The 27,552-nt window shown below is 38.3% G+C and overlaps 1 protein-coding gene and 3 long non-coding RNA genes across 5 annotated transcripts; 2 read left to right on the forward strand and 2 right to left on the reverse strand.

Annotated features, from left to right (window-relative positions):
- Positions 1 to 942: 942 nt before the first annotated feature.
- Positions 943 to 5,452, reverse strand: LOC309503212. The gene is made up of 3 exons (XR_014207570.1): positions 5,032 to 5,452; positions 1,603 to 3,047; positions 943 to 1,462 (listed from the first exon to the last, which is right to left on the reverse strand). It is a non-coding gene; the product is annotated as an uncharacterized lncRNA (long non-coding RNA).
- A 2,176-nt stretch (positions 5,453 to 7,628) lies between these two features.
- Positions 7,629 to 27,544, forward strand: nfe2l2a (nfe2 like bZIP transcription factor 2a). Of its 2 annotated transcripts, none has more exons than XM_082176148.1 (5): positions 7,629 to 7,819; positions 14,870 to 15,127; positions 22,323 to 22,418; positions 22,541 to 22,687; positions 25,594 to 27,544. In XM_082176148.1, exons 1-5 carry the CDS (start codon positions 7,778 to 7,780, stop codon positions 26,812 to 26,814), a joined length of 1,764 nt encoding a protein of 587 aa, XP_082032274.1. In that variant the 5' UTR covers positions 7,629 to 7,777; the 3' UTR covers positions 26,815 to 27,544. The 2 variants fall into 2 exon arrangements, with proteins under 2 accessions (XP_082032274.1, XP_082032273.1); XM_082176147.1 differs by having other exon boundaries at positions 7,630 to 7,819; positions 25,591 to 27,544.
- On the forward strand, positions 10,818 to 13,719 carry LOC309503517. Its single transcript, XR_014207682.1, has 2 exons — positions 10,818 to 11,325; positions 11,518 to 13,719. It is a non-coding gene; the product is annotated as an uncharacterized lncRNA (long non-coding RNA).
- On the reverse strand, positions 23,390 to 25,584 carry LOC309503578. Its single transcript, XR_014207749.1, has 2 exons — positions 25,279 to 25,584; positions 23,390 to 25,229 (listed from the first exon to the last, which is right to left on the reverse strand). It is a non-coding gene; the product is annotated as an uncharacterized lncRNA (long non-coding RNA).
- Positions 27,545 to 27,552: the final 8 nt, after the last annotated feature.

A 27,552-nucleotide genomic window follows, 5' to 3' on the forward strand; every position in this document is an offset into this window, starting at 1 on the left:
AGCATGTGTCCAAATTTTAATCTTAACCGTTCTATTTCATCAGATACGATCTGTAAACAGGGCTTTAAGTGTAAAATACCGAACTTGTCCTTTAAGTAAGTTCAGTGATGTTTCATTTAAAAAAATTTATTTAGTTCATTTATATATATAGCCGCTCTGGAGTAAACCGTGATGTCATCGTCCAGCTCAGTTCAGTTGAATAATAGTGTCAATGCAGGCAGATCAATAATATTGTTAAATATTAAATTAAATGTTACATTTAATGCTGCACAATATCACTCTTTACAACGTCGGACACATAATGTTAATTAATATGATTAGCCTTTTGCTTGACTATGTTATCAAACAGCTAATAATGTGTTGCTAATGTTAAACAAACTATGTTCCGGTTCTCCATCTCAGTCTGCCTTCTAACAATCACCAGAAACGCTTTGAACAACACAGAACGTCAGTGGAGAAAGGCATATAGTTCATCATAACATCACAATATACATCCGCTATATTGCTAAATCTACTTTTTCATATCAGCAGAAAAGTATACCGCGATAATCTGGCTTCTCTCGAGACTCCCCTGCTAGTTCGCTGTTAATGATATGCTAAAGCCCTCCGACACGTTGATCTGATTGGTTACAAGGTAGTTTGTGACGTCAGAAACACCAGCGATTTCAAAGCGTGTTTTTGAGACTGTCTTTGGTTCACTGCAGTTTTAAGGAGAAAATACTCAGCAATGGTGTCGACTTACTTTTTTTTTTACTCCGTTTATTAATGTTTTTACTCTGCATTTGTGCAGTTTTTGGAGGATTTATGATATATTTTAAATTTATATAAATAAATAAAAATTAAATAGGTTTTTATACAAAAATGTTTTTTTTTTAATGTAAAATTCACGTTATAAAAGACCCAAATTTAAAAATTTCATTTATGGGGATAACATGGATCATTTTACATGGATTAGTGTAAAAATTTTGCCCATATTTTGTAAAATGTAGTTTTAAAAGTAAAAATTTATCATTTTAGCCACCAGATGGCTGTAGAGCTCCACTATATGCTATTTAATATTTAACTAACTGAAAGATATCTTTTCACAAGTTTTTCCAGTTGGGTTCATATCTAAATATTATGAAATCATAATTCTAACAATAAAAATGACTTTTTTGTCAAAGTTTAGCATTTTTTGTACTGAAAAAAAAAATATATTTTTTCAATAATGTTACATTATGATTAGAATCAAACCTGAAAAAGATAAATGTTGAGTTTTTAGAGTTTAGCATTTATTTCAATCTTTTTTTCATATAATTGCACAAATGTAATGTACACTTCAGTTACTAACTGTAACAGGACAGATATGTACAGTTATATTATATATTGAGTACAAATACATGACATGAACATCAAAATGCACTGAACAGCATAACAAATGAGCAAATAAAGCAGTAACTTTTGTCTCTTTCTCTCTCCCTCTCTCTCTGTGAGTGTGTATGTGTGTGTGTGAGTGTTCAGATTGTCAATGTGTCAGTGTCACCACATTTATTTTTCTGGTGGTTCCGCATTTTGGACTATTTCATGTGACAAATTATAAGAGAGCAGTTTTTATAGTCTCACAAATGTATTCCTCTGTGTGTGTGTGTGTGTGTGTGCACGTGTGAGCATGATAATTTTGCATTGTGAATGTTTTTAGCACTGTTAGAAGCGTGCCACTTCATTTCTGTCTATGTGCGTTCTGCGTTGTTTCTGATTTTGATGATGAATTTTGTCTATTTTCTATGCAGGGTCTCCAGGGACCCCGAAGACCACGAGTGTGACTATTTGTTTCACACTAACATAAAAACAGACATTACAATTATTTTTATTTATTTTTATTTTTTTTAGATCTAGAAAGGGTTGAGAGCCGTACAAAGTTTCATGCCATTTGGACAAAGAGAACTTTTTTTTTTTTTATTCAGCAAAAGTCATTTGCGGGTTAAAAAGACCCTGAAGAACACCAAAGGGTTAAATCATATCAAAAACACCACATAGACATATATAAACAACATTAAAAGCTGGATTTTCACCACAGGGGGGCTTTAAATAACATTATAAATTATCAGAAATTGACTTGATAACATTACATTATTGAGCTACTACACTTACTGATATATATATGTGTGTATTAGTCTGTCAATGTGTTTGTAAATGATTATTCTGAATATGTTAAGCACTCTTGATGGGTTAAATGGTGCAGTTTCAATCTTTATATGCTTGACTAATTAATAACAGATGCACTTTAAAATACACTTCAACAAAACCTCTCACATTTATTTCCCAGATGCATACTTTGCATATTGCATACTAGTATTTCAGACACATGGAACCGTTTTTCCGCTTGGAAATCTGTTTTGTCAGTGCCAGTAAAAAGTTTTCTCTGTCTTAAGAGCAGATGACCCTCAAGAGTCACGTGACCGTGAGACATGCGCTCGTCTGATGATGTCATCACAAAAGTGCTTCTCTCTGCACCGCCTTGAAAATATGGGATACATTGCTTTTACAACAATGGAAAAAGCCACATTTTTTTGTGTTTCCTGAGGTTATGGAATGGAATGTTTAATTGGAAAGTGGTGTGTTACTGTGCAACGGTTATTTTTAGATATTTAGCAATTGCGGTATAGCCTCCGCTATGCTAGTTGAACACTTGGAGAAAACATTAAGGGAAAAGATCATATAAATAACACAATCAATATAACAACTATAATCTACATCAACATATCTGTGATTCCCAAACTCAAAGGATGTTCATTAGCAGTTGGAAATAAAGGCATGAGCATGTTGAAATGATAATGATGTGATTTATTTGTGCGTGTTGTTTGAAGGACACAGGCTGTGCAGTTTAACGCTGGTACAGCTTCATCCAGATGGAATGATTGTTTCCTCCAGGCCTGAGCTTTAAACTCCCAAAACAAAGTTCTGTAATGCACTGACTGCGAACAATTAAGAGTCGGAGTGTATCACAGAACTTTACTTGGAAAGCCACAGCGCTGCTCGCCGATTCTCCTCCGCTCAGGGAAACTCTTCTGTACGAGAGAAACACACACGTTACATTTCTCATCCGCATCACAAATCGATTTATTTATACACTGTCAAAAATAAACTATGTAATCATCGTTGTAATCAAATCGTTTTTTCGATTAAGTTATGAATTTTTTTATCCATCTCGCTCTCATATATCTATCTATCTATCTATCTATCTATCTATCTATCTATCTATCTATCTATCTATCTATCTATCTATCTACCTATATCTATCTATCTATATCTCTCTATCTATCTATCTATCTATCTCTATTTATATCTCTATCTATCTCTATCTATATATATCTCTCTATCTATCTCTATATCTCTATCTATCTATCTACCTATATCTATATATTTATATCTATCTATCTATCTATATCTCTCTATCTCTCTATCTCTCTATCTCTCTATCTATCTATCTATCTATCTATCTATATCTCTCTATCTATCTATCTATCTATCTCTATTTATCTCTCTATCTATCTATCTCTATTTATATCTCTATCTATCTCTATCTATATATATATCTCTCTATCTATCTCTATATCTCTATCTATCTATCTACCTATATCTATATATTTATATCTATCTATCTATATCTCTCTATCTATCTATCTATCTATATCTCTCTATCTATCTATCTATCTATCTATCTATCTATCTATCTCTATTTATATCTCTATCTATCTCTATCTCTATATCTCTATCTATCTATCTCTATATCTCTATATCTCTATATCTCTATATCTCTATATCTCTATCTATCTCTATCTATCTCTATCTATCTCTATCTATCTCTATATCTCTATCTATCTCTATATCTCTATCTATCTCTCTATATCTCTATATTTATATCTCTCTATCTATCTATAGAGCCTAAACAAATATATTTATATAAAACCAATATATTTATTTATTAGTGCTGTCAAATTGATTAATCACATCTAACATACAAGTTTTATATAGAAGTGTGTGTGTGTGTGTGTGTGTGTGTGTGTGTGTGTGTGTGTGTGTGTGTGTGTGTGTGTGTGTGTGTGTGTGTGTGTGTGTGTGTGTGTGTGTGTGTGTGTGTGTGTGTGTGTGTGTGTGTGTGTATATATATAAGTGCTGTCAAATTGAACTAAATATATAAATTCAGCTGAACAGACCATTTGATTTGGCATACTTAAAATTTTAAGGCAGCAAGTTAACTGAAGATTGAAGTTGAAGTAGGTGGCAATTTTTAACAGTGTATGGTAACAGTTATAATAGGCTACTTCTCAGAATGAAAAATTATTGGCAGGTGAGACTGATCAAAGCATCTCTGAGCTGGAGCTGAAAGTGAGGAACTCCTCGAGCTCAGTAATGGCTATTAGAAGAATTTAAATGACGGATAAGACGCATAAACGTGAACTCATTCACACATGCACATAATCACATCATGAATGATGCACACATATGGCGGCCTACGGTGCACATGCAGAAAAAGAGCTACGTGCGCGATTCCATGCAAATTAAGTGAATGCAACAAAAAAAGACGAAGCGCAGAAGAATAAAATGAAACGTGTCACTAAAATCCGATTTAAATATTGAATGCGCTCTTCCACTCTGTCTATTTGCACAGTTAACAACTGGGGCAGCCGGGAACAGCTGACGTGTCGAAAACTGTGGAGCCGTGCATTACTTTATCTAGATCAAGTCTGTCATCCCGGAGTACATCTAAACTTAACACACGAATATCATTTCACAAACTAAAAGAGAAGTCACAATGTTAGGAAAGGGGAAACTGAGGATGCCATATGTCATGCATTTGCACGTAACATCACGCAGACATTTAAATAGAAGTTTACTTTCCACAGGAAAACTTCCATAAAAGTTACTTTAATGGTTCAGAGGGTGAATATCTCAATGAGTGTCGATGTGACAGGGTTTTAGAAGCACACGCGCAGTCTGTGAGTGAATGCACACTTCCAGAGAGAGGAAAAGAGGAAAAGAACAACATACCTGCTGCAACTCACAGCACGAGCCAGTCGACGCTGGATAAAGTGTGTTTGGAGAAGAAGCTCTGCTGAAACACCGTCTCTGTCAGAAGAAGAATAAGAAGAAGCCCTGGCCTGGAGGACTCAGCAGATGAAGCTCGTGCAACTGTTGATGAAGCGCGTACGCGTCCGTGCAGCAGCTGGAAGAATGTCGACGTGGAGCTGCCAATCGTGCGCGCGCAAACACGCACGCGCTTCGGGGGGAGAAAAAACGACGTTTTGCTGGTTTCAGGCACTGGGGTACTAGTACTAGAACACTGGTTAGTAATCTCTGTTAGTTAGTGCTGGAGATCAGTGAGGTTCATAAGATACGTGTCAGCGCCTGGGATGGATGGATGGATGGAGAGATAGATAGATAGATAGATAGATAGATAGATAGATAGATAGATAGATAGATAGATAGATAGATAGATAGATAGATAGATAGATAGATAGATAGATAGATAGATAGATAGATAGATACTTATATTAAAGTTGCACTGAAACTTTTTCTTTTTACAATGCTTTCATCATTTCTTTCTTTTACTTGTCAAATGCCTGTTATTTTGTTTTTCTCTTCTCACAGGCATTCGGTCTGAATGCAATGATTGGACGAACATGTTATGGTCCTAGACCATTTAGACCACTTAAAAGGCACACTATGCAAGATTTTTGGATAAAAATATCCAAAAACCACTATAGAACAATGTTATATATTTTGTTGACTTGTGTACTTACATTATCCTGTTTGCACAGAGAAATAAGCAGTTTTAACCAATTAAAGAGGAAGACCGTCGCCTACCAGTGACATCATATCCGCGTTACCCTTGATTTTTATTTTGTAGGAACCATGGAAACACCAAAGATGCTTTAACATATTATGTGTTTTATTAGACAGGTGAGCAACTGTTTGGATACATTCATCGACAGAAAACTAATAATTGTTATATATAACAATTTACCATGCGAGTACCATGTTTTACCATGTCTAATATCGATCTAGCTCACTGCAGTGCAACAAGTGTCTCATTTAGTAGCATTATAACAACTTTCATCACACTCAAATGTGTCTAAAACTGCGTTTCCCCACATACGCATGACCGAAAGAAGAGGAAGTGTATAATAAAAGCTCCTCTGCTCGTGTGTCGCGCTCATCTCTCATTAGCAATCGCTCCAGCGGCTCGTTCCGCTACAACGGCTTTCGTAACGTTAATAAATATTTAATACATTACCGCTCATCCATGAATATGATTTCTGCCGTATTCTCCACGGGCTGTAGAGGTGAAGACAACAACTCCCATGATCCCGCCAAATCAAGGCGTCATCAAGCTACGCCTTTGATTTGAATAAGAGACCTCTAGTGGCAAAAAGATTCATATTGTGCCTTTAACTTAGTGATTGCTATCAGGATGTGAAGAGACTTTCAACCAGCATAACAACAAATGTTTCTGGAACAAATCACCTACCCTGCCTTTAACTATAGTTAAAGTACTTTAAAAATAATCATTGTAAACAAAACTTTCAGAAAAATATGGCAGATTTGTCATGTGATGCACAACCACTGTTGGACATTTTTAGTTTGTTATTATTATTGCCAGTAAATCACATGAACTAAGTTTACTTTTTAATAGTCCCGAGGGCCAAAAGTGCCCATTTAGTTGATTAAACAGCCTATATACACATAATACACTTTGCACTCAGTTGCCAGTTTGATTGAAGTGTCACGTTGTGGGTTGATCTTTTAACAAGAGTAATTTTGTCAGGTGATCATTTCAAACCTTTAAACACCCCATGCATCCGTGCAGTCAGATCATTCACACACAGGCCAAATCGGTCATCCATTTGTTTAACCCAAGCAACATTTCAACGCTAGTTTAGTTTAAAGTTGTATAATTATAAACTCTTAAATGGTTTAGAGTGCGGTTTAAAAGGTTGAAGATTAATTACACCGTGGAAAAAGGCTCAGCTGACATTAAAAGCTTAAGGCCGAACAGCAGGTGGCGCTATCAGACAGACAGATAGATAGACATGCAGGTCACGAGAGTTAGTAGGTGTGTTCAAATCATGGGCTTTTATTGCGTCTTTTGATTGTACGTGTTCGCCCAGAGAAAGTACATTCAGGTGCAACAATCTGCTCCATCTAGATCACGTGTCTCTCTCTGTACCCATAGAGAGCCTATGATTTTTGGTTCCTGCAACATTCCTGAGGGAGTTGTTACAAAAGTTGATTAACCCTATTGTTTTTTTTTATATAAATAAAATAAATGGCAACATATTTGAACATATGTAACCCTTAAAACCCCAAATAAGATACATTTCAAATAAATATGTAGAATACTTATTTTAATACTTATGTAGCCTACTCAAAGTTTTTTTTTTTTTTTTTTAAGATAGAGAAGTCTATAGAGAACTCTATATATAGTTAAAATAAAGGTTCAGAAAAGTTCACATTCAGAAGGTTTACAGCAGATAAAAGGTAAAAGGGGGGCGTAGACCGCAGCAGCTCAGCAGCGCTTCCTATTGGTCAGCGTGGGTTATGGGCGGAGCCAGCGAATGACTGGGGCTTTCCGTGAATTTTCATAACTCCTCAGTCAGACAGCAGCATTTCCTTCACAAGTGCATTGACAATCGGACGTATTTATTTTCAAGCCATATTTTATTTCGCTGTGAAGGATTACAAACAAATAAATCACTTCAGGAGTTACGGCGGACGAGGAGAGGTCCTCTCAGACATGATGGAGATCGAAATGCCTAAAATGCACCAAAGCCAACAGGTAAATAATATTTAACTACAATAACTAATAGCGTTACAAATGTTACAACAATGGTATAGTAACCTGTTTTAATAGTATTAAAATAATACTACAATTATTAATTGTAATTTCACTATGATGTTACATCATGCTGCCCTTTGAACCTCTTATGTGATACATGTATTTATTACTCTTGTCACATTTGTGTTACCAGCGCGTTACACTCACTTCCATGCGACTTTTTAATTGCCTTGCGTGTTTTAAAGTTTCAATATGAGAATAATCGAGGCTATTTTGTTCATTTCTATAACTCATGACATGGTGGAATAGTTGGGACGTCATGTATATATCTATATATATATAGTCCGTGTTAGAGAAGGCGTTTCCTTCATCCCGTTTCTAATCTTTTCACCCAGAATTCTGCATAGTCATTGAACTCGAACGAAAGGAAGGAATAAATATTAAAAATGTATGTGTGCTGAATGTCTATTGATGTGAGGCGAATCTGGCACTCGATTAAACTTGTGTCATGAGATGTGCGTCGTCGCGCTGTGATGTTTGTGCGTGTGATCCAGACGCGTCTGCGCTCTCGCGTTCTGCGCATGCGCGCTCACCGGCGCCTTGCACAATAGCAGGCGGACCCAATCTGGAATGTGTCTGTTTATTTTATCCTTGTGTCCTGACGTAAAGAAGTGACCCTAAGCTTTAAGACATTAATCTCTCTCATAGCTACTGTCATTCTTTATACCTAACTGAAGAAAAAAAAACATGTTTTTATAGAGTTTTGGTAGCACTTTATATAAAAAAACTGTCACTGACAAACATTACATAGGCCTAATGCTGAATAGACCAGTAGTGTTTTTAGTGAATGCATGAAAATATATGAATCAAAGTGTCATGAGATCTTTTTATACTGACATCCATCATAACAACAAGGATGGTGAAGAGAAAGTCAAATAGGGAAATACTATACAAAGCAAAACACCATCATTACAACACACATGACAATAAAATAATGCAATACACATTCATTTAACAACCTAAGATGGAACATAAACCCTAATGTACATTACTGATAGCAAAACAATTAAAGAGAAACATAAGTTTTAAAATCAAAAAACATCAAATGTGATCTGTTACACGGAGAAATGTATGCTTTTACTGTAAATTATTTGTAATTTTTTTTTACTTTAGGTGTTTACTGTAGCATTCTACAGTCTTTTACAGGTAAAATTACAGTATTTTTTGCAGTGTACAAAACAGGGCCTAACATTCTTACAAATTATTTTTCATAAACAAACACTTGACCTTCAGAAAATTGATTGCTAATCACAGAAGGTAAATCTTTATTTGAGCCATTTTATTTTCTCTTGCATTTACTTGCAAACCGGTAAATATGAACAAACACTGAATAAAACATTCAGATTAAACAGACAACATGTATGAAACACAAACACAGACACAAACACACATTTTTGGGTGAACTATCCCTTTAAGTTGTCATTCATTAGGAGCTTGTTGTTTATAAGCTTATGTAAATTTACAGAAAACGTTTTTTTTTAATTAATTTATGGCACCGTTTTCAGTAGATCATGTTAAAATGATGACACTGACTGTATGATCCCGTGTTTAATTGTTAGATTGATACAGTTCTGGTCAAGACAAAACCCCTGTTTTAATACCGATATCTGACGCATTTAAAACCCACAGCCTTTCAAGCTAAGATATTTTTAAGTTAGATGAGATTTTATCAAACATATAAAACGGTCAATGCTTTAAAGTCACGTGACACCATATTAATTAATGTGCCGTGTGTTTATAGGCTACCTAATGATCTGTTCGCCAGTATATAACGTGATAAAGTTATATATATAAACTGTTCCCAAAACTCTGTGTGTGCTGATGCCCAAAGTACACATTTCAATATTTTGAAGGGGATTATGTTTAAGTAATTTTATGAGATACAGATGCCTGTGAAATATGTGCTATATCACCCCCCGTTGAAGACGCCCCTGCTCTAGAGTAAAGTGGTGTGGTCCAGCTAAAGACCTGAGCATTAGTGTGACTTTAGTGAGAGTTCACCTGTACTGAAACACTGGTAAACCGGTTTGGATGGCGACTACGTGCCTGAAGAAAGAGAGAACAAGGTGCTCTTGTTCCTGCAGTGGTTTATTCCACATTCCCGCAGTCCGGAGAGGAACAGGAAGTGAGACCGGCGTGAAAAAAAATCTCTTCTTTATCAGGAAACTTTGCAGTTTTAATAACAGCTCTGGTTTCCCGTTTCCATTAACCTGGATAATGATTACTTGAACACTATTAATTATGTAGTGAAGGTGTGTCTCTTGGATATTATTTTCACTCCTAAATACAATCCCATCCGTGACATTAATGCAACTGCGATACTCTCACACACACACACACACACACACACACACACACACACACACACACACACACACACACACACACACACACACACACACACACACACACACACACACACACACACACACACACACACAACACTACTACTACCTACTCGACTGATGTTTAATATAAAACATAATCAGTGATGTGATCAAGCTTCATCATACATCAGGTCAGAAACACACACACTGCGATCAGTAAACGGATCATATTTACTAAAAACTGTTTCCAGGAAAAAGCCAAGAGCCTTTTACATTTTAAAGGAGCAGTTCATCGACAAAAGGTCTTTATTTTCCCCTTCATGTCATCCAGGCCAGTATTATTAATGCTTTTCTCACTCAATCTTAGGCTCAGTGTTAGTATCATTGATATACATTTTTTGTTAATTTTTTAATAAATGTTTTTTTTATATTTTTTCTTTTCTCTTTTTTAATTCTAGTTAGTATTACAAGTTTTAGTTTGAATATGCCTATATACTGTAGTTTAATTAAGTTTTTCATATTAGTTTATTTACTATATTAGGTATTTTAATACTTCAACTTCAAAAATGTTGCCTTGGCATTTTGCTAAAAATATAAAATATTTAAAAAATAGTTTTAGTTAACAATAATAACCCGAATGTCAGCTTCATTTTTGCTGTTTGTGATGAAAAGGAATTAAAGGACTTTAAATATAGTGTAAAAGTGATATGAACTGCTTTTATGAGGTATTTATTGTCATGTTTGCAGAAAAAAAATCACCATCCACATTTTGTATGGACAACAGAAGTGCTTGTTTAGTGTTTCACAGGAGAAAGGATAATAAAGAAGAAAAAATAATCATTTAGTATTACAATAATAATGATGATGATTATGGTAATAATACTAATAGCCTGCCCCAATATTTTCACTTTTGGATGAGCGGTTCCGGTTTAGTTTTTACCCATCATCAGATTGAGAACATATGCTTCTGTAATGCGCTTGTGAACAGCCGGATATGGTTAGAAATATAAAAGGCTCTTTAGAGATCCAAACATCCAAACTAAACAGTCGGAAACACATTCTTCATTGATTCTTCATGGAGGAGGAAGAGTGTGTGTGTGTGTGTGTGTGTGTGTGTGTGTGTGTGTGTGTGTGTGTGTGTGTGTGTGTGTGTGTGTGTGTGTGTGTGTGTGTGTGTGTGTGTGTGTGTGTGTGTGTGTGTGTGTGTGTGTGTGTGTGTGTGTGTGTGTGTGTGTGTGTGTGTGTGTGTGTGTGTGTGTGTGTGTGTGTGTGTGTGTGTGTGTGTGTGTGTGTGTGTGTGTGTGTGTCGAGTCCAGTCTTCTCGTGAGAGCGGCCCGTTTATTATCATTGTGGTTTGATATTTCATCATCTCTGTGTCTCCACCCCTGTCTGTTATCTGGAGTTATCCAGAGAGGGAGTGTGTGTGTGTGTGTGTGTGTGTGTGTGTGTGTGTGTTTGTGTGTGTGAGACGGGCATGTCGCTGCATGCCTCTGTCTGACGCCACTCTCTGATCCACTTCATTATTATGGAATCAGTCGCATGATTTTATATAATTTAACTAGATCAGGAATTCATTTGTACACTCATTTCAACCCAATGTTGGGTCAAATATGGACAAACCAAACCAAACGTTGGGTTAAAAAATGTAATCCACCGGCTGGGTTTGTCCATATTTGACCCAAAGTTTGGTTAAAACAACCCAGTAGTTTTTAGAGTGTGTGCCGGATAAAGACTTGATTCGATTTGTTGCTGTGTTTAGTCACATGGTCGTATGATGTCAACGCTGATGTCTGATTCAGAATTGCAAAAGAGAAATGCTTCCTCAAAAGTGCTCAGTTCCTCTGCCGTCAGTACACACTTCTTCTCTGTTCAGTCCCCGGGGCCTTGTGATCTCGAACTATAGGAAGCCGAAGTTCTCCAGACCTCGAGTCACATGCTCGAGCTCATGGACAGATGCATGCAGAGCTGCAGACGCTTATGCAAAGCTTCGCCGCTGTAAACACATGCTAGAGGAGTTACTCGTCTCTCAGACACTGTTGATGTAATAAAGATTCGAGTTCCTGCAACTATCAATCTAGAAAGTCTGAGGCCAAGGTTTCATAAATATTTTTGTCACTCAGCCTGGGAAGAATTTTAATGACCAGCATTTATAAGTGTCTCATCTGATGATGTATAATATTTGAACATGGGGTAATGTACCATTTTGCAGAGTGGATGATTGACAATTTAAAGGGACAGTTCACCCAAAAATTTAAAATCATATAAAAAATCATTCCACCAAACTTGAATGCTTCATAAAGAGATTGTAAAAGAAATCCTTATGAATCGAGTGGATTAATCCAAATATGATAAACGAAGCTCAAACATGCGGTAGAACCGATGAGTTTTGTTGTTATGTGTCAAACGCGCTGTTTCAGCTTCCGTTTACCATATTTAATGTGCACTCATCAATATTTATATGCAAATTAAAGCCTAAATTAAAGCGTTCATCATATAAAGTGACCGTAATATAAAGTAAAGACTTAAACAGCTCAGCTCATATCACTTCTACCATGAACTTTGTACTCGAATGTTTTCGTTCTGTGGAATTTCAATGGATGGAAAAAGAGGATGAGAGAATATTACAAAATATTCCTATTTGTGTTTCGATTATGAAGAGTCTTACGGGTTCCAATTATGATAGAATTGTCCCTTTTGGGTGAACGGCCCCTTTAATGCATTTATTGGTTTATGAGACAAAAGCAAAATTGCTGCCATGAAACAAACAGACAATATTTATCCAAAATGCATTTTACTCTTAACTTGAAAACAGGAAATGTGCATTATATATCGACAAGCCTGTCAGAAGGTTTTGGAAGGGTTACAGATGAATCTCCAAATGGCCCTATATTGCGATATTAATCTGTCAATATCTGGTTTTATCACCAGTGATGATGGTTGTGGCGTCTAAGGATCTGATTCTGATTCTGAAATCGTCCTGGACAAAGTACTTCAATCAAGTGCTTGTGTAAAAGTTTAATGTACTTAAGTATTAAATGTAAAAAAGTATTTATCGATGATCCATGTTTATTATTTATTGTACCCAGCACTAGTCAAGAGGGAAGGTTAGTGGATGAAGACATTAAATATGTTTTTAATCTGCAAATTAGAAAGCATTTTATTTCATTACCAATCAAAACATTAAACTTACTAAAACAATTTATTAAAATGTTAATTTAAGTTTCTTCAGTTCGATATATTTTGATTATTTATGCTTTGGACGTTATCCAAACTAAAAACCTTAACCTAAGTAATAGTGTTGTTTTAGAATCATTGCGATACTAGTATATCTTTTATTAATATTTAGAATTTGTTTTTATTTTTATTTTTATTTATTTTCTTTTATCATTTTAATTTTAGCCAAAGTTCTAGTTATTTTGTTGCGTTTTTGTCATTTTCATCAGTTTTTAAATATAGTTTATATGTAGTCTTTATTTCTGTTTGAATATTTTAGTACATAAAGTTAAGCTAAATTAATTAAATGAGAATTGAGAAAAAAGAAATTTATTTATTTTATTCATTTATTTATTTCAAGTATTGAAAGTTTTTTTTTTATGGTGATAGTTCTAGTTAACTATAATAACCCTGGTCCACATCTGCACATAATAGAAACACTAAAAGAAAGAAGAAAGCAGGCCTAATACATCTTATTCAATGTACACACATCTAAATAATGCGATCTTCTCATTCTGTTGGTCTACCGATGTCACGTCAACACGCCAGCGGCAAGGACGCAAACGATATGTTTTGTTCTCTGTCCTTGTATGTGACAAACACCCTGATCTCTGTAGTTAAAACAACATGGCGGGTGGCGTCTCATTCTCGCTGCTGATTGGTCGAGGCCGCCGTTCACTCCTCCACATCTGTGTAGTGCACCTCTCTAGAAAGTGTTTCACCACAACATATAAAATTCCAGTTTGTGGTGTGCAGTTAAAAAGAAGTGTGGTAACCAGAAGAGCTACATAAATAGTTGAATATAATGAAATGGTATTTGATGTACTGTAAATCATGACCACAAATGTCTGAGTTAAAAAAAACTTTGACATGCTGGTTCTTCTCACCATTTTTGTTTCTTTTTAAACACATTTTGCATTCACTGGTGATTTTAAAAGTCTTGAAGTGTGACAAATAAATTTTTTAAAGAATAAATATCCCATGTAGTCTGTCAAATAATATAAGAATGCATAATAATGATAAAGTAATTAGAAAAAATATATGTATATATCTATCACGTCACACAGGACATGTCAACTTCCCACATACAGACCATATGTGTGTTTTTTTTGTTGCTATTTTTAGTTGAAGGTCAGAAATATGAATGATTTTTTCCAGTGTCCTTGCTTTTAATTTTTCATCTGACCTTTAAATCTGCCACTAACATTAATAGTAACACTAACCGAGTGTGTATAAATATGTAAGTGTGTGTGAGATTTGGTATTTCCCAGAGATAGGATGAAAAAGGAGAAGCAGCATGTATTATTCATCCTGTCTTGTCGTTGCGTTGTGCATGCGTGTGTGTGTGTGTGTATCTGAGGAGGGCCGGGCTCGACAGGCAGGGTGTGGTCAGGAGTGTGTGTGTGTGTGTGTGTGCTGCCTCTCATGCCGTCTCTCTTCTTCTCTGCAGGACATGGATCTGATAGATATCCTGTGGAGGCAGGACGTGGACCTGGGAGCGGGCAGGGAAGTGTTTGACTTCAGCTTCAGACAGAAGGAGGTGGAGCTGCGCAGACAGCGTGAGCAGGAGGAGGAGAAGCGCCAGCAGCGTCTGCAGGATCAGGAGAAAGCTCTACTCGCTCAACTCCAGCTGGACGAGGAGACCGGAGAGTTCGTGCCTCGAAACCTTCCGGCGCAAACCAACACGACGAACGGAGAAATCACACAGGTACGCATGCACAGATCCATCCCATGAGATCTTTCATAGAAACACACACACACACACACACACACAGGTGCTCAACAGGCCTCGCTCATGTTACTGGGTGCAGCTGCCTTGTTGCTTGGTAACTGCCACAATGGCATAATTACAGGAACTCGGGAGGTAAACGCAATTCTACGAAATGGAAACACGCAAACAATCCCAACACAACATGTATAGGACACTAAACACCTACTTTTCCCTGAGGAGGTCAGGCACACAGATGCACTACGTCATTTAAATCTTGTACGAAGTGAGCTTTCCTTGCATAACCTTGGCATAAATTTATGGAGCAAACTGCCGACTATTTTTCGGCTAAAGACTCGTTCACACCAGTGACGATAGCTTTAACATTTTAATAATCGAGAATAGTGAAGTTCACACACACATCTATAAAAACATTGATTCGGCCAATCAGAATCCACCAGACAATAAAGAACTCACGCATTTAAAGTGGCACACAACAGTTATAATAAACGATGTTATCGTTCTGTGGCGTGGCCGATAGTATAATGATTTTTCTTGGTGAGAACAGGCCTTAACCTGGCCTTATTGAGATTAATATAGACAAATATGAGACAATGGTTGACAAACAGTAAGAGTTTACAGATATAAAATGATTGTAATGCAGTAGCTCAGATCATTTGATGAGAAATGTTTGAGATCACATTGAATTCTAGGACTTCTGATAGCAGCCCAGATAGCAAGGTGACATTGAGACAATGTTGAGGTTTGGTGCAAACCATCCTTTTGGTTGAGATTGACATTTCAGTGTTTAAAGTATGTTGGATCAGCACACACTGACGGCACACATTGGAGGTGACAGTGATATTGAACTGACTCTAGGTGTTAGCTCAATATCAGTTAGCTCAGCTGGTTCGAGAGTATGCTTTTGAATCGCTCTCGCTGTACTTTACACCGATCGGTCTGAGCAGCGCCACTTAGAGTCAAACACACCTATTGATTTGTTGTTGTTGAGGACAAAATCATGAAAGTGTATCTCTGTGGAAAGCTAGTGGTGTTCCTCAATCAGCGGGGCGTTTTCAAACTACGATGGGCATTTATCAACGCTGTACCCGATTTGTTCTAATCCACTGGGGGTTTGGTTTAGGGGTTGGGCTTGCCAGTAGAGCGGATGAAGAACACCCATTGTAGTTTGGAAATGCCCACTGGTTTAGGCCACGTTTACACGACAATGATGTACTAAAAAACTTTTCGTTTTTCGTATTTATGCTGTATTATTCATGCCAGGCCAGTAGTTGGCGAGGTCACTTTTTAAAGATACCCATGTTTTCCCAAATTCACGTTTTTTTTTTTGTAGTTTACGTGGAGACAATAACTGTATCATATTCAAAAACTTGCACTTTGAAGCCCGTTTTCATAAGCTAGCATTTTCAGGCCCCCAAAATGCCATTGTTGTTTAAGTGAATGGCCAAAACGCACAGGCACACACCCATTTTTGGTTTTGCATGTGTCCTTCTCAGTAGTCTAATTGATGCTTCCTTATTAGAGAGAAAACGCAGGTGCGTCCTGTAAAGAAGTATTGTTTGTTGAACCACCTGATATATCCACATGACTTCTCTGGCACGATTATAAACATTTACTTTATTATTTCTCTATTCCTTTGTTTTGCATGCTTGGTTTTTGTGTTTGATTTTTATTGTTACTGGCTTTAGTAATGTTTATTAGGAAATGCCTGATTACAGTTCCAACAACATTTAGCAAATTTTTTGAAGTGCCAGTGACACAAACATAAGAATGTCACGCTTAACACGTGTCCCGTTTAGACCAGAAAACAGTATGTCAACAGCCCTAGTGAAATATCCAGCATAAAGCAGCATGAATCTGATGCTGGTCCAGGCTGGTTAGTGCTGGTTTAGCTAGTGGGCCAGCATAGTCATGCTGTTCTCAAGCAAACCGGAGCTGGTGAAGCTGGTTCACCATTATTTATCACTGACTACGTTTACATGCAGCCAATAACCCGTTCAAAACCGGGATATTAGCAATAACCCGGTCGCGCACGGCCATGTAAACACCGGCAAAAACCCGGATATGCTCATATCCCGGTTTTTAAAAACCCGGATATTATCCCTGGGGTACCCCTTTTCTAACCCGAATATTTGGTCATGTAAACGCGTATCGGCATATCCCCATCAAAAGGAACATTGACTACGTTTACATGCAGCCAATAACCCGTTCAAAACCGGGATATTAGCAATAACCCGGTCGCGCACGGCCATGTAAACACCGGCAAAAACCCGGATATGCTCATATCCCGGTTTTTAAAAACCCGGATATTATACCTGGGGTACCCCCTTTCTAACCCGAATATTTGGTCATGTAAACGCGTATCGGCATATCCCCATCAAAAGGGACATTGATTTGTGTTCTGCGCATGTTCTATTCGCAAGGAATCTTGGTCTTTTGAGTAGGGACGGCGCATACAGAAACCCGCGTGCAGTATACCGGAAGTAAACAAGAAGTAGAGGTAAACATGGCGAGACGCAGCACAGCACCACACTTTTGGAGCGAGGAGGAAAGCGCAAACAAAGGCGATCGCTATCTGCCCCGAACTATTCATTATCCGCGTGCTGCTGCTGTTGTTGTTGTCTTTGGATACAGGAAAAAGAATCGGAAATGACGCATATTGCGTCTTAAGGAAGTCCGTACGTCCAGACGCTAACCGTGCGTCGCCGTTTACATCGGGATATTGTAAATTCCATGTATACAGGAGTAACTCTCTCTGCTCACGCATGTAAACGCGTTATTCCGAATGTTTCAGAAACCCAAATAGTGACTCTAACCCGACCATAACCCGGATATTGGCTGCATGTAAACGTAGTCATTGATTTGTGTTCTGCGCATGTTCTATTCGCAAGGAATCTTGGTATTTTGAGTATAGACGGCGCATACAGAAACCCGCGTGCAGTATACCGGAAGTAAACAAGAAGTAGAGGTAAGCATGGCGAGACGCAGCACAGCACCAGACTTTTGGAGCGAGGAGGAAAGCGCAAACAAAGGCGATCGCTATCTGCCCCGAACTATTCATTATCCGCGTGCTGCTGCTGTTGTTGTTGCCTTTGGATACAGGAAGAAGAATCGGAAATGACGCACATTGCGTCTTAACGTTGTCCGTACGTCCAGACGCTAACCGTGCGTCGCCGTTTACATCGGGATATTGCCAATTGATTACAAATTCCATGTATACAGGAGTAACTCTCTCTACTCACGCATGTAAACGGGTTATTCTGAATGTTTCAGAAACCCAAATAGTGACCTTAACCCGACCATAACCCGATATTTGACAGAATGTAAACGTAGTCAATTGTCATCTGAAGTTTTGAAGAACAAAGTAAACATTCAAACTGGTGAAACATTTCAAAGGATCAAATGATTTTTCTACTGTTTAAAAGGATCTGTACACAAATCAGTTAAAAAAAATCTTGTTTACATTACAAAACAAAAACATTTAGAGATAGGAAAACAAAGAAAAATGCCAAATAACAGCATAATCATGTAATTTGTTCAATAACAGGGGTTATGAGAGGAGCTCTTTCAATGGGACACTGAATAGCAACTTAATAATGAAAGTCAAAATTAAAAGTTGCTGTTTTTAAAGACTTTTTTGGGGAATTTGTGTCAAAATCCAGCTGTCAGTCAGTGATTCCAAAAGCTGTACATAAAGGTGTTATTGCAGTCAGGAGCATGAAATATTGTAGACAATAGTGATAGCATGGACTTTCATCAATTGCTGAAAGAAAATTAATTCAACCAAAGTCAAGGGCCAAGAGCCCAACTAAAGGGAACACTGATCACCATAATGATGACTTCAAACAGACTTCAACAACCTTTATACATGTACCATATGAAAGAAATAAAGCCAAACAGGTTTATAACTAGTGAACATGCTGATGATGTTTTTGGAGTTGTTTAAGCATCCTCTGGTGAGATTGATTTTATTTGCAGTTGATTTAATCTAAGGCTGAGAGTCACTTGTAGTTGTTGTGTTTCTGCTTGTCTCTTCTCTTTGTTCTGTTCTTGTTGTTCCTCTTATCTTCAGTATTTCTGCTTGTTAACCGCATGTCTAACAGTCAGTCATCACTTGTAGAGTGAATCTAGTTTATTTCACTAACTGCAACATTGCTTCAGTGTTACTGAAAACTGAACATAGATCGTTTAACACTGAGGATTTTACTGTGTACCAATAAACAATCTGCAACATGTGTTTTTCTTTATTAAATTATTTCAATTAATAGGATAATTATTTTGGTATTTTCTTTAACTATGAACAAAAAACAAACAAACAAAAAACGTGATATGTAACATACATTAGTTTTGTTGTGGGATCATACCAGCACTCAGAAGATAATATATGCTGGTTCATCAGCACACGCGCTTCCCAAGCTGGTCCCAGCATGCAAAACTAAAACCATCAATCAGCATCCCATACTGGGAACCAGCAAACCAGTATCCCATGTTGAGGACCAGAAAAACAGCAACCAGCATCTCATGTTGAGGACCAGCAAACCAGCAACCAGGATCCCATGTTGAGGATTAGAAAATCATCAACGAGCATCCCATGTTGGGAACCAGCAACCAGTATCCCATGTTGAGGACCAGAAAAACAGCAACCAGCATCTAATGTTGAGGACCAGAAAAACAGCAACCACTATCCCAAGTTTAGGACCAGAAAATCGGCAACCAGCATCTCATGTTGAGGACCAGCAAACCATCAACCAGGATCCCATGTTGAGGACTAGGCAACCATCAACCAGCACCCCATGTTGGGGACCAGCAAACCAGCATCTCATGTTGAGGACCAGAAAACCAGCATCTCATGTTGGGGACCAGTAAACCAGCATCTCATGTTGAGGACCAGTAAACCAGCATCTCATGTTGAGGACCAGTAAACCAGCATCTCATGTTGGGGACCAGTAAACCAGCATCTCATGTTGAGGACCAGTAAACCAGCATCTCATGTTGGGGACCAGTAAACCAGCATCTCATGTTGGGGACCAGTAAACCAGCATCTCATGTTGAGGACCAGTAAACCAGCATCTCATGTTGAGGACCAGCAAACCAGCATCTCATGTTGGGGACCAGCAAACCAGCATCTCATGTTGAGGACCAGCAAACCAGCATCTCATGTTGGGGACCAGCAAACCAGCCTCTCATGTTGAGGACCAGTAAACCAGCATCTCATGTTGGGGACCAGTAAACCAGCATCTCATGTTGGGGACCAGTAAACCAGCATCTCATGTTGGGGACCAGTAAACCAGCATCTCATGTTGAGGACCAGTAAACCAGCATCTCATGTTGAGGATCAGACAACCAGCATCTCATGATGGGGACCAGTAAACCAGCATTTCATGTTGAGGACCAGTAAACCAGCATCTCATGATGGGGACCAGAAAACCAGCAATCAGCATCCCATGTTGGGGACCAGCCAACCAGCAACCCATGCTCGTCCCAGCATGCAAAACATACCTCACGCTGCTGACCAGCAATGCTGGATTTTTCAACAGGGAGAGTACAATGTCTGAATGCATAGTATTTGCATAGGCACAGCCTGGAGAGGATTTATGAATGACAGTGAAGGTCACATGACCTTAACAAAATGGCGGATGAAGTACGTCCGGAATTCATTCATAACCCACACACATTCATACTACATGAAGAACAACCTTTTTTAATGGTCGAATGTAGTGCCTACAGATTTCAGAAGCAGTGCATGTCTTTCATCAGTGACTCTGCTTGCACAGCACCTTGCGTTCTTGCCTTTAGTAGGAGTGAGGCAGATGAGGACGGACAGTTAAAGAAAAGAGAAGCACCGTCCTGATAATGCCGACATCGACAGCATAATCACCTGACCTCTGGCCCTCTCCTGCTCCCTGAATACTGCTTTATCAGGTAATCATTCATATTCCTCAATCTGTATTAAGTGTGAGGGATGTAACCCATCTCCATTTAGTTTTTAGCCTTTTCCCACTGAAATGCAATCACAAAAATCTACATCTTGTGTTTAATGTGAAAATTGACTGACATGGCTATGTTGTGATATTTAAAGAGTTTAAGGTCTACATTAAAGAAATTGCAGCTGTAAAGAAATTGTCATTGGAAAAACCTAAGCTAAACTTGGAATACTTGAATTCAATGCAGTTTCATGGACCATGAGCTGAGATATAATTGAATAATCTTCCCATCTCTTCCTTCCTGCAAAGTTGAGCTCCAACACACCAGCCTGGAAGTTATCAGTGATCCTAATGACCTTGATTAGCTGGTTCGGGTGTGTTTAATTAGGGCTGGAGATAAACTCAGCTGGAACGATTGGACACCCCTGCCATAGCGCTTCCATTTGCAGAAACCGCACTATTGAAGCATTAACAGATTTAAGATAGTCACATTCAGAAATGTTAATTCTGTTTATTTAATCTATGTATGACAACTGAATTGACTTCATGCTTTCTTTTTCAGATTTCAGAGATCCCAGAGGAAAAGAGGCAGTAGTCTGATGTAAGCCAGATTTTTAAAACCTGAACTGTTGGACCACTTGTAGTTCTAATGACATCAGACTTCTGAAACTCATGATATGTTTAAAGGTTGTAATGATTGTCATTTTTGTCCCACTTTTACTTTTTTAAGAATGATCTTTTGTATATTTTTGTCATTGATTGTGTTAAACTATTAAATAAAAGAAAAGTGACTCAACTGCTGGACAGGTGTCATTTTTATTCAAGTCCCCATTCAAGAAATGGTCATGTACTTCTGAAGTGTAGTTGAAATATTGTTTCAGCATTAACTCTGGGTACGTTGTTTTATGTTAACATTACATTTCACTTTTATTTTCAGTGTTTCAACAAAAGTGATTTTGAATCCAACAACAACATTACCAATGATAAAGCAAGATAAACAGGAAATAACATGTTGCAGGAATCCCATTCAATTAAAAACATCAATAAAACCTTTCATTAATGCATCCAGAGCACTCAAAATAAAATGTTGTGCACACCCACATCTACACCATCCACTTTACCAGTAACCAGAGATAATGGATGTTTTGTTAATAATTGTAACTCAAGGTTTGTTTAAAAAAACGCATTTCCTTGTATGTGTCCTGCTGTGTGTGTAAATGCAATGGTTTTATTTGACTGTGTTCCTGCAGAATGGGGCTTTCGCAGAACATGAAGGTGATGCCCTGTCATTCGATGAGTGCATGCAGCTTCTAGCTGAGACTTTTCCGCTAGATGAGCCAGCTGAGGTAATTACGGGATATTTATATCGCCCATATAACACCTCACACCTCTTGGCAATACAACACCTATACATGTCACTGCACTTCAGTCTAATTGTCTCGGTCTCTCTTCTCTGTTGTCTTTGCAGCCAGCTCCACCTTGCCTGGATGTCTCCGTTCCACCTTCCACAGATCTCATGATGCCTGCAAACATCCCAGCCTTTACCCAGAATCCTTTGCTGCCAGGCTCTCTGGATCAAGCCTGGATGGAGTTGCTCTCACTCCCAGAGTTGCAGGTATGAACCCTAAACCAGACCTCACTAAAACCCTGGGCCCGTATTCATAAAGAATCTTAATGCAAAGAGTAGTTCCTAGTGACAAAAATCTAAGAAAATTCTTAGAAATGTGGCCGTTTACTCTTAAAATTAAAGAAAAAATCCTAGTAAAGAAAAAAGTAATTCAGAAAGCATCTTAACCCTTAAAAGAGGTCTTAAGGTCAAAATTGTTAGGAGCACGGACGAGGACTTTTAAGAGGCTTAAGAGTTTCTTTAGCAGAGGAGAACATGGCAGAAAGACGAAGAGGGAGAAGAAATGTGTTGCAGACAATGAATAACAGTGAGTTAATAAGACGCTATAGATTAGATCGTGCAGAGATCATGTTTGTGACTGATCTTATTAGAGACACACGCTAACATCTCTGACACAGCGCAGAAATGCCATAGCGCCAGAAATGAAAGTAATCACTACATTACGATATTTGACAACTGGGAAAATTCCATGTTTGATACATTAAAACCAACATTCAAACCACCACTTAAATAGACATGCCAGCAATCAGTGTAATTGGAAAGAGTGGATCAATTTTTATCATTCTAAGCCAATCAAATACCTTATAGGAAATTAACAGCATGGTAAATAAAATAAAAGGATTTATATACACATATATAATGTGTGTGTGTGTGTGTGAACTTAAAATCACTTTTTTTTTCCCCTTCTTGGGACAACCAACCAATCACAGTCTTCAAAAGATTGTGTCATACATAGCAACGGGGTCAACCCCGCCTCCTTACTAAGATGAAAGTTTTTGTCTTTTCCTTACTCAGAGTTGCTCTTAAGCTAAAACTCCTACGTAATAGTTTTTAAGCTAAATTAAGAGTTTTCTTAGAGGATTCTTAGAATCTTTATGAATACGGGCCCTGGAGTCTGTCCAGGGAACAAAATGAAAATTGTTTTTACATTGCAGTTTAAAGCATATACTCTTTGTTCCAGTTTCAAATAAAGGTACCGGCCAAAAGGCGAGGTATATTAATATGTCAAAGCAAATTTATACTTGCATTTGGTGTTTGGCTAGTGTTAGTTTTGGACCCTGGTCAGATAAGATGCCACCAGCTCTATAAACACTTTATAATATATTATATAAAAACCTTAATGTGCAATCTTAATGGGATGATTCACCCCATTATATACTCACCCTCATGTTATTTTTAAACCCATAAGATGTTGGTTCGTCTTCAAAGTGCCTCCATTGAAAGTCCATTCCACCAAAGATTTGACACTTCAAAAAGTTCACAAAAACATTGCAAAAGTAATTAATGATGAACAGATTTAATGTGGGCTTTTATTCACGTATAAACCTTGATCAATGCAAATACAAAGAGCACATCAAATATAAACAGAATTTCAGCCATGCTCACACTTTCACAATATCTTTATGGACTTTTTGAAGTCCACTTTCAATGGAGGGACAAAAATCTCAGGTTTCATTAAAAATCTTTATTTGGTTTTCAGAGATGAAAGTCTTATAGGAACGAAATGAGGGCGAGTAAAGGATGACAGATTTTTCATGTTTGGGTGAACTATCCCTTCAACATGATTTTCAGAGAGAGAGGCTGTGAGACACTTATTGGTGTAATCTGGTTCCCACCTGTGGTGTAGAAAGGTGCAATTAAACCCTGTCGCTGAGCAACACCCAGGTAACCCTCTCTGAGCTCATGCTGTGCTTTGACAGGCAGCTAGGGATATATACTTCATAAAGGTTTAAATTAGGACTGCCCTCGACTAAAGATTTTTCTAGTCGACTAGTAGTCGTTCATTTAAGACATTAGTCGACTAATCGCGCATTTATATTAATAAATCATAATTATGCGCCTATATAAAAAAGACAGCCTAATCAGCACTCAAATGCACACATAAAGCTTGCCACAGCGCACCACCAAACGTAATGATTATGAATGTGTCGTGAAAAAAACAGGAGGAGACTGTCTAAACATTTTAAGAATTTATTGGTAATGTTTTCTGTGTCAGTGTCGCTTGCAGAGATTAAGTCAACAATGCTGACTCGTCATCTCTGCAGTAGTGGACGCACATATATGCACATTTCATACAGATTTAATAATATGTTAATTTAAAAGTAGACATTTCAAGCTTTATAGATATTTCTCATGTCTGTGAGGCAAGTATACGCTGAGTTTCGGTTCATTTATGTGATGCGCTCAGGTTCACTGAATGACATATGGACAGAAAGCACCATTATTTTACAAAAGCACAATGTTTTGTTGTTATTGTGAGTTTAAAAAAATAAAAGTAGACCCTTTACAGTTTGCATTACTCGTATCTGTATGACTGAAAATTACGGAGTTAAATGCAAGTGATCGCGCCGGCGCCTGTATGTCATGCAGTAAGCGGCTCTCCACACAAACACTTATGCGCCTAATAGTAGCGCACAGACTTGTAAAGTTGCTACTACTTACATGTTTCAAGTGATATGCCTTATTTGAGGTCGAAGAATGATAGGCGAATGTTTGGATTTCCTGCCGTTAACGATCTGTCCGTTACAGTCTGTGTGATTTTATTTTATTTTTTCCTGTGACTAACCGACTATTAAAACCTTAGTCGACCAAGCCTCTTCTAGTCGACTATTAGGGGGCAGCCCTAGTTTAAAGTTAAGGTCCTTTCCTATGACTCACGTCAACATTCCCCAATGCACTGAATTCTACGGAGTGAAGCATCAAGCTACAACGTTACCTAGCAGATCAAGCGTAGAAACACAAGTTTAAGCAACTGTAACTGCCAATTTCCCAGACAATGCGCAAGAGTGTAACAATGCTTTGTTCCCAACTCATATTGTAAACCCTGTTTGTCTTATACGAGTCTTCACATTGGATTACGGTGTTGATATGCTTCTCTTTTGTATTTTTAGCAGTGTCTCAACATGCAGATGCAGGACACATTAAATATGGATGGATTTGTAAAACTTTCCGGAGAAGCACAGAACCCAAGCTACAGCCAATATCTGCCCGGGATGGACCATCTCTCGTCCGCCCAGACCGAGGTGTGTCCTCCTGAATACATCAACACCTATGATGGATCCTTCAGCAACATGGTGTCACCCAACCTCAGCCAGATGAGTCTGAACGTCCCGGATGTGGGAGCCGAGTTCAGGCCTGAAGAGTTTAATGAGCTGTTTTATCCTGAGATGGAGACAAAAGTGAACAGTTGCCCTCTCACATGCGACGGAGGACATATGGTCAACCAACTGGCCGAGATTGCCAACGATCCTCCTGTAAACCCCATGGATCTTCAAAGCTTTTCACCAGGAAACTTCAGCTCAGGAAAACCAGAACCAATGGTGGAATTCGCAGATTCTGATTCTGGCTTGTCGCTGGACTCCAGTCCTCACACGAGCTCCCCGGGGAAGTCCTTAAACGGAGATGAATCCTTCGGTTTTAGTGATTCCGACTCTGAAGAGATGGACGGTAGTCCGGGAAGCATGGAGTCCGATTACACCGAGATATTCCCGCTGGTTTACCTTACTGACGAAGCTCAGGCATCTCTCTCAGAGAAATCCTCCGCAGAGCAACAGGAGATGAAAGCAAAGAACCCAAAGACGGAGCCGGTGGAGGCCAGTGGCTTTTCCAAACCTCCCTTCACCAAAGACAAGCAGAAGAAGCGCTCCGAGGCCCGGCTCTCCCGTGATGAGCAGAGAGCAAAAGCCTTGCAGATCCCGTTGACCGTGGACATGATCATCAATCTGCCTGTGGATGACTTCAACGAGATGATGTCCAAGCACCAGCTCAACGAGGCCCAACTCGCCCTCATCCGAGACATCCGACGCCGGGGCAAGAACAAGGTCGCCGCGCAAAACTGCCGCAAGCGGAAGATGGAGAACATCGTGGGCCTGGAGTACGAGCTGGACTCGCTGAAGGAGGAGAAGGAGCGGTTGAAGAAGGAGAAGAGCGAGCGTAGCACCAGTCTGAGAGAGATGAAACATCAGCTGAGTACCCTGTACCAAGAGGTCTTCGGTATGCTTCGAGACGAGCAGGGAAAGCCTTTCTCACCCAACGAATACTCCCTTCAGCACACCGCGGACGGCACCGTTTTCCTCGTTCCTCGCCTTAAAAAGACTCTCGTTAAGAACAACTAGCTCTGTTTTTCTTCTCTCTCTCCTTCCACACTTGCTTCTGTTTTTTGGTACTGCTTTTCTCTTGCTAACACTGTGTCCTGACCAGGCATGGCGCAATAAAGCGGAAAAGGCTCTCCCACGTCAGTGTGTTTGTGCTAACCAGCCACAGGACAGTTTGTCAATCAATTGGCTTTAATTTTTGCAGCATTGAGGTGGGTAGCTCCGCCCACAATGGAATCTCATTGGTCCACAAATGTGCTGCACAATTAACATCAACTATGTTCTGATTTTTGGTGCAGTTTAGTCGCATCTAGTGTCGAGAACACCGTCGCCTCCAGAAACGTATCACACAACTGGTTAGGACACGGTGTAAGTTTTACGCAAAGGAAACAACTAAATAGGAGCGTATTTTTGCTTATACATCAACTGTTGAAATGGCAGAACTATTATATACGTTTTGCGTATTCTACTTTCCTAATATTCTTAATCTCTGTTGGATTTTATACTTCTTTATATTTTCTCTGAGATTCTTTTACCTATATGGTTTGTAAATACATTTATACTTTATTTGCTATTGAGATAGGAACAAATGTATTGTACATAAATAGATCTTGTTTTAGTATGCTAAAAATGGTTATGATCATTTTAAGTCTGCACTTATGTCAGTTTTTATATCTTAATTTACTATTCTATTGCTATTTTATCTCTTGAATTTATGGCTTTATATTAAATAAATATTTAAACCAGTAAAGTCCAATG

Source organism: Leuciscus leuciscus, assembly GCF_965113295.1.
Source record: "Leuciscus leuciscus genome assembly, chromosome: 7".
Lineage (NCBI taxonomy): Eukaryota > Metazoa > Chordata > Actinopteri > Cypriniformes > Leuciscidae > Leuciscus > Leuciscus leuciscus.

Coding starts and splice junctions, on each gene's coding strand:
- nfe2l2a (XM_082176147.1), top strand. CDS start 7,778: ATGATGGAGATCGAAATGCCTAAAATGCACCAAAGCCAACAG. Junction 7,820..14,869: donor AAATGCACCAAAGCCAACAG/GTAAATAATATT, acceptor TCTTCTCTGCAG/GACATGGATCTGATAGATAT. Junction 22,688..25,590: donor TCTCACTCCCAGAGTTGCAG/GTATGAACCCTA, acceptor TTGTATTTTTAG/CAGTGTCTCAACATGCAGAT.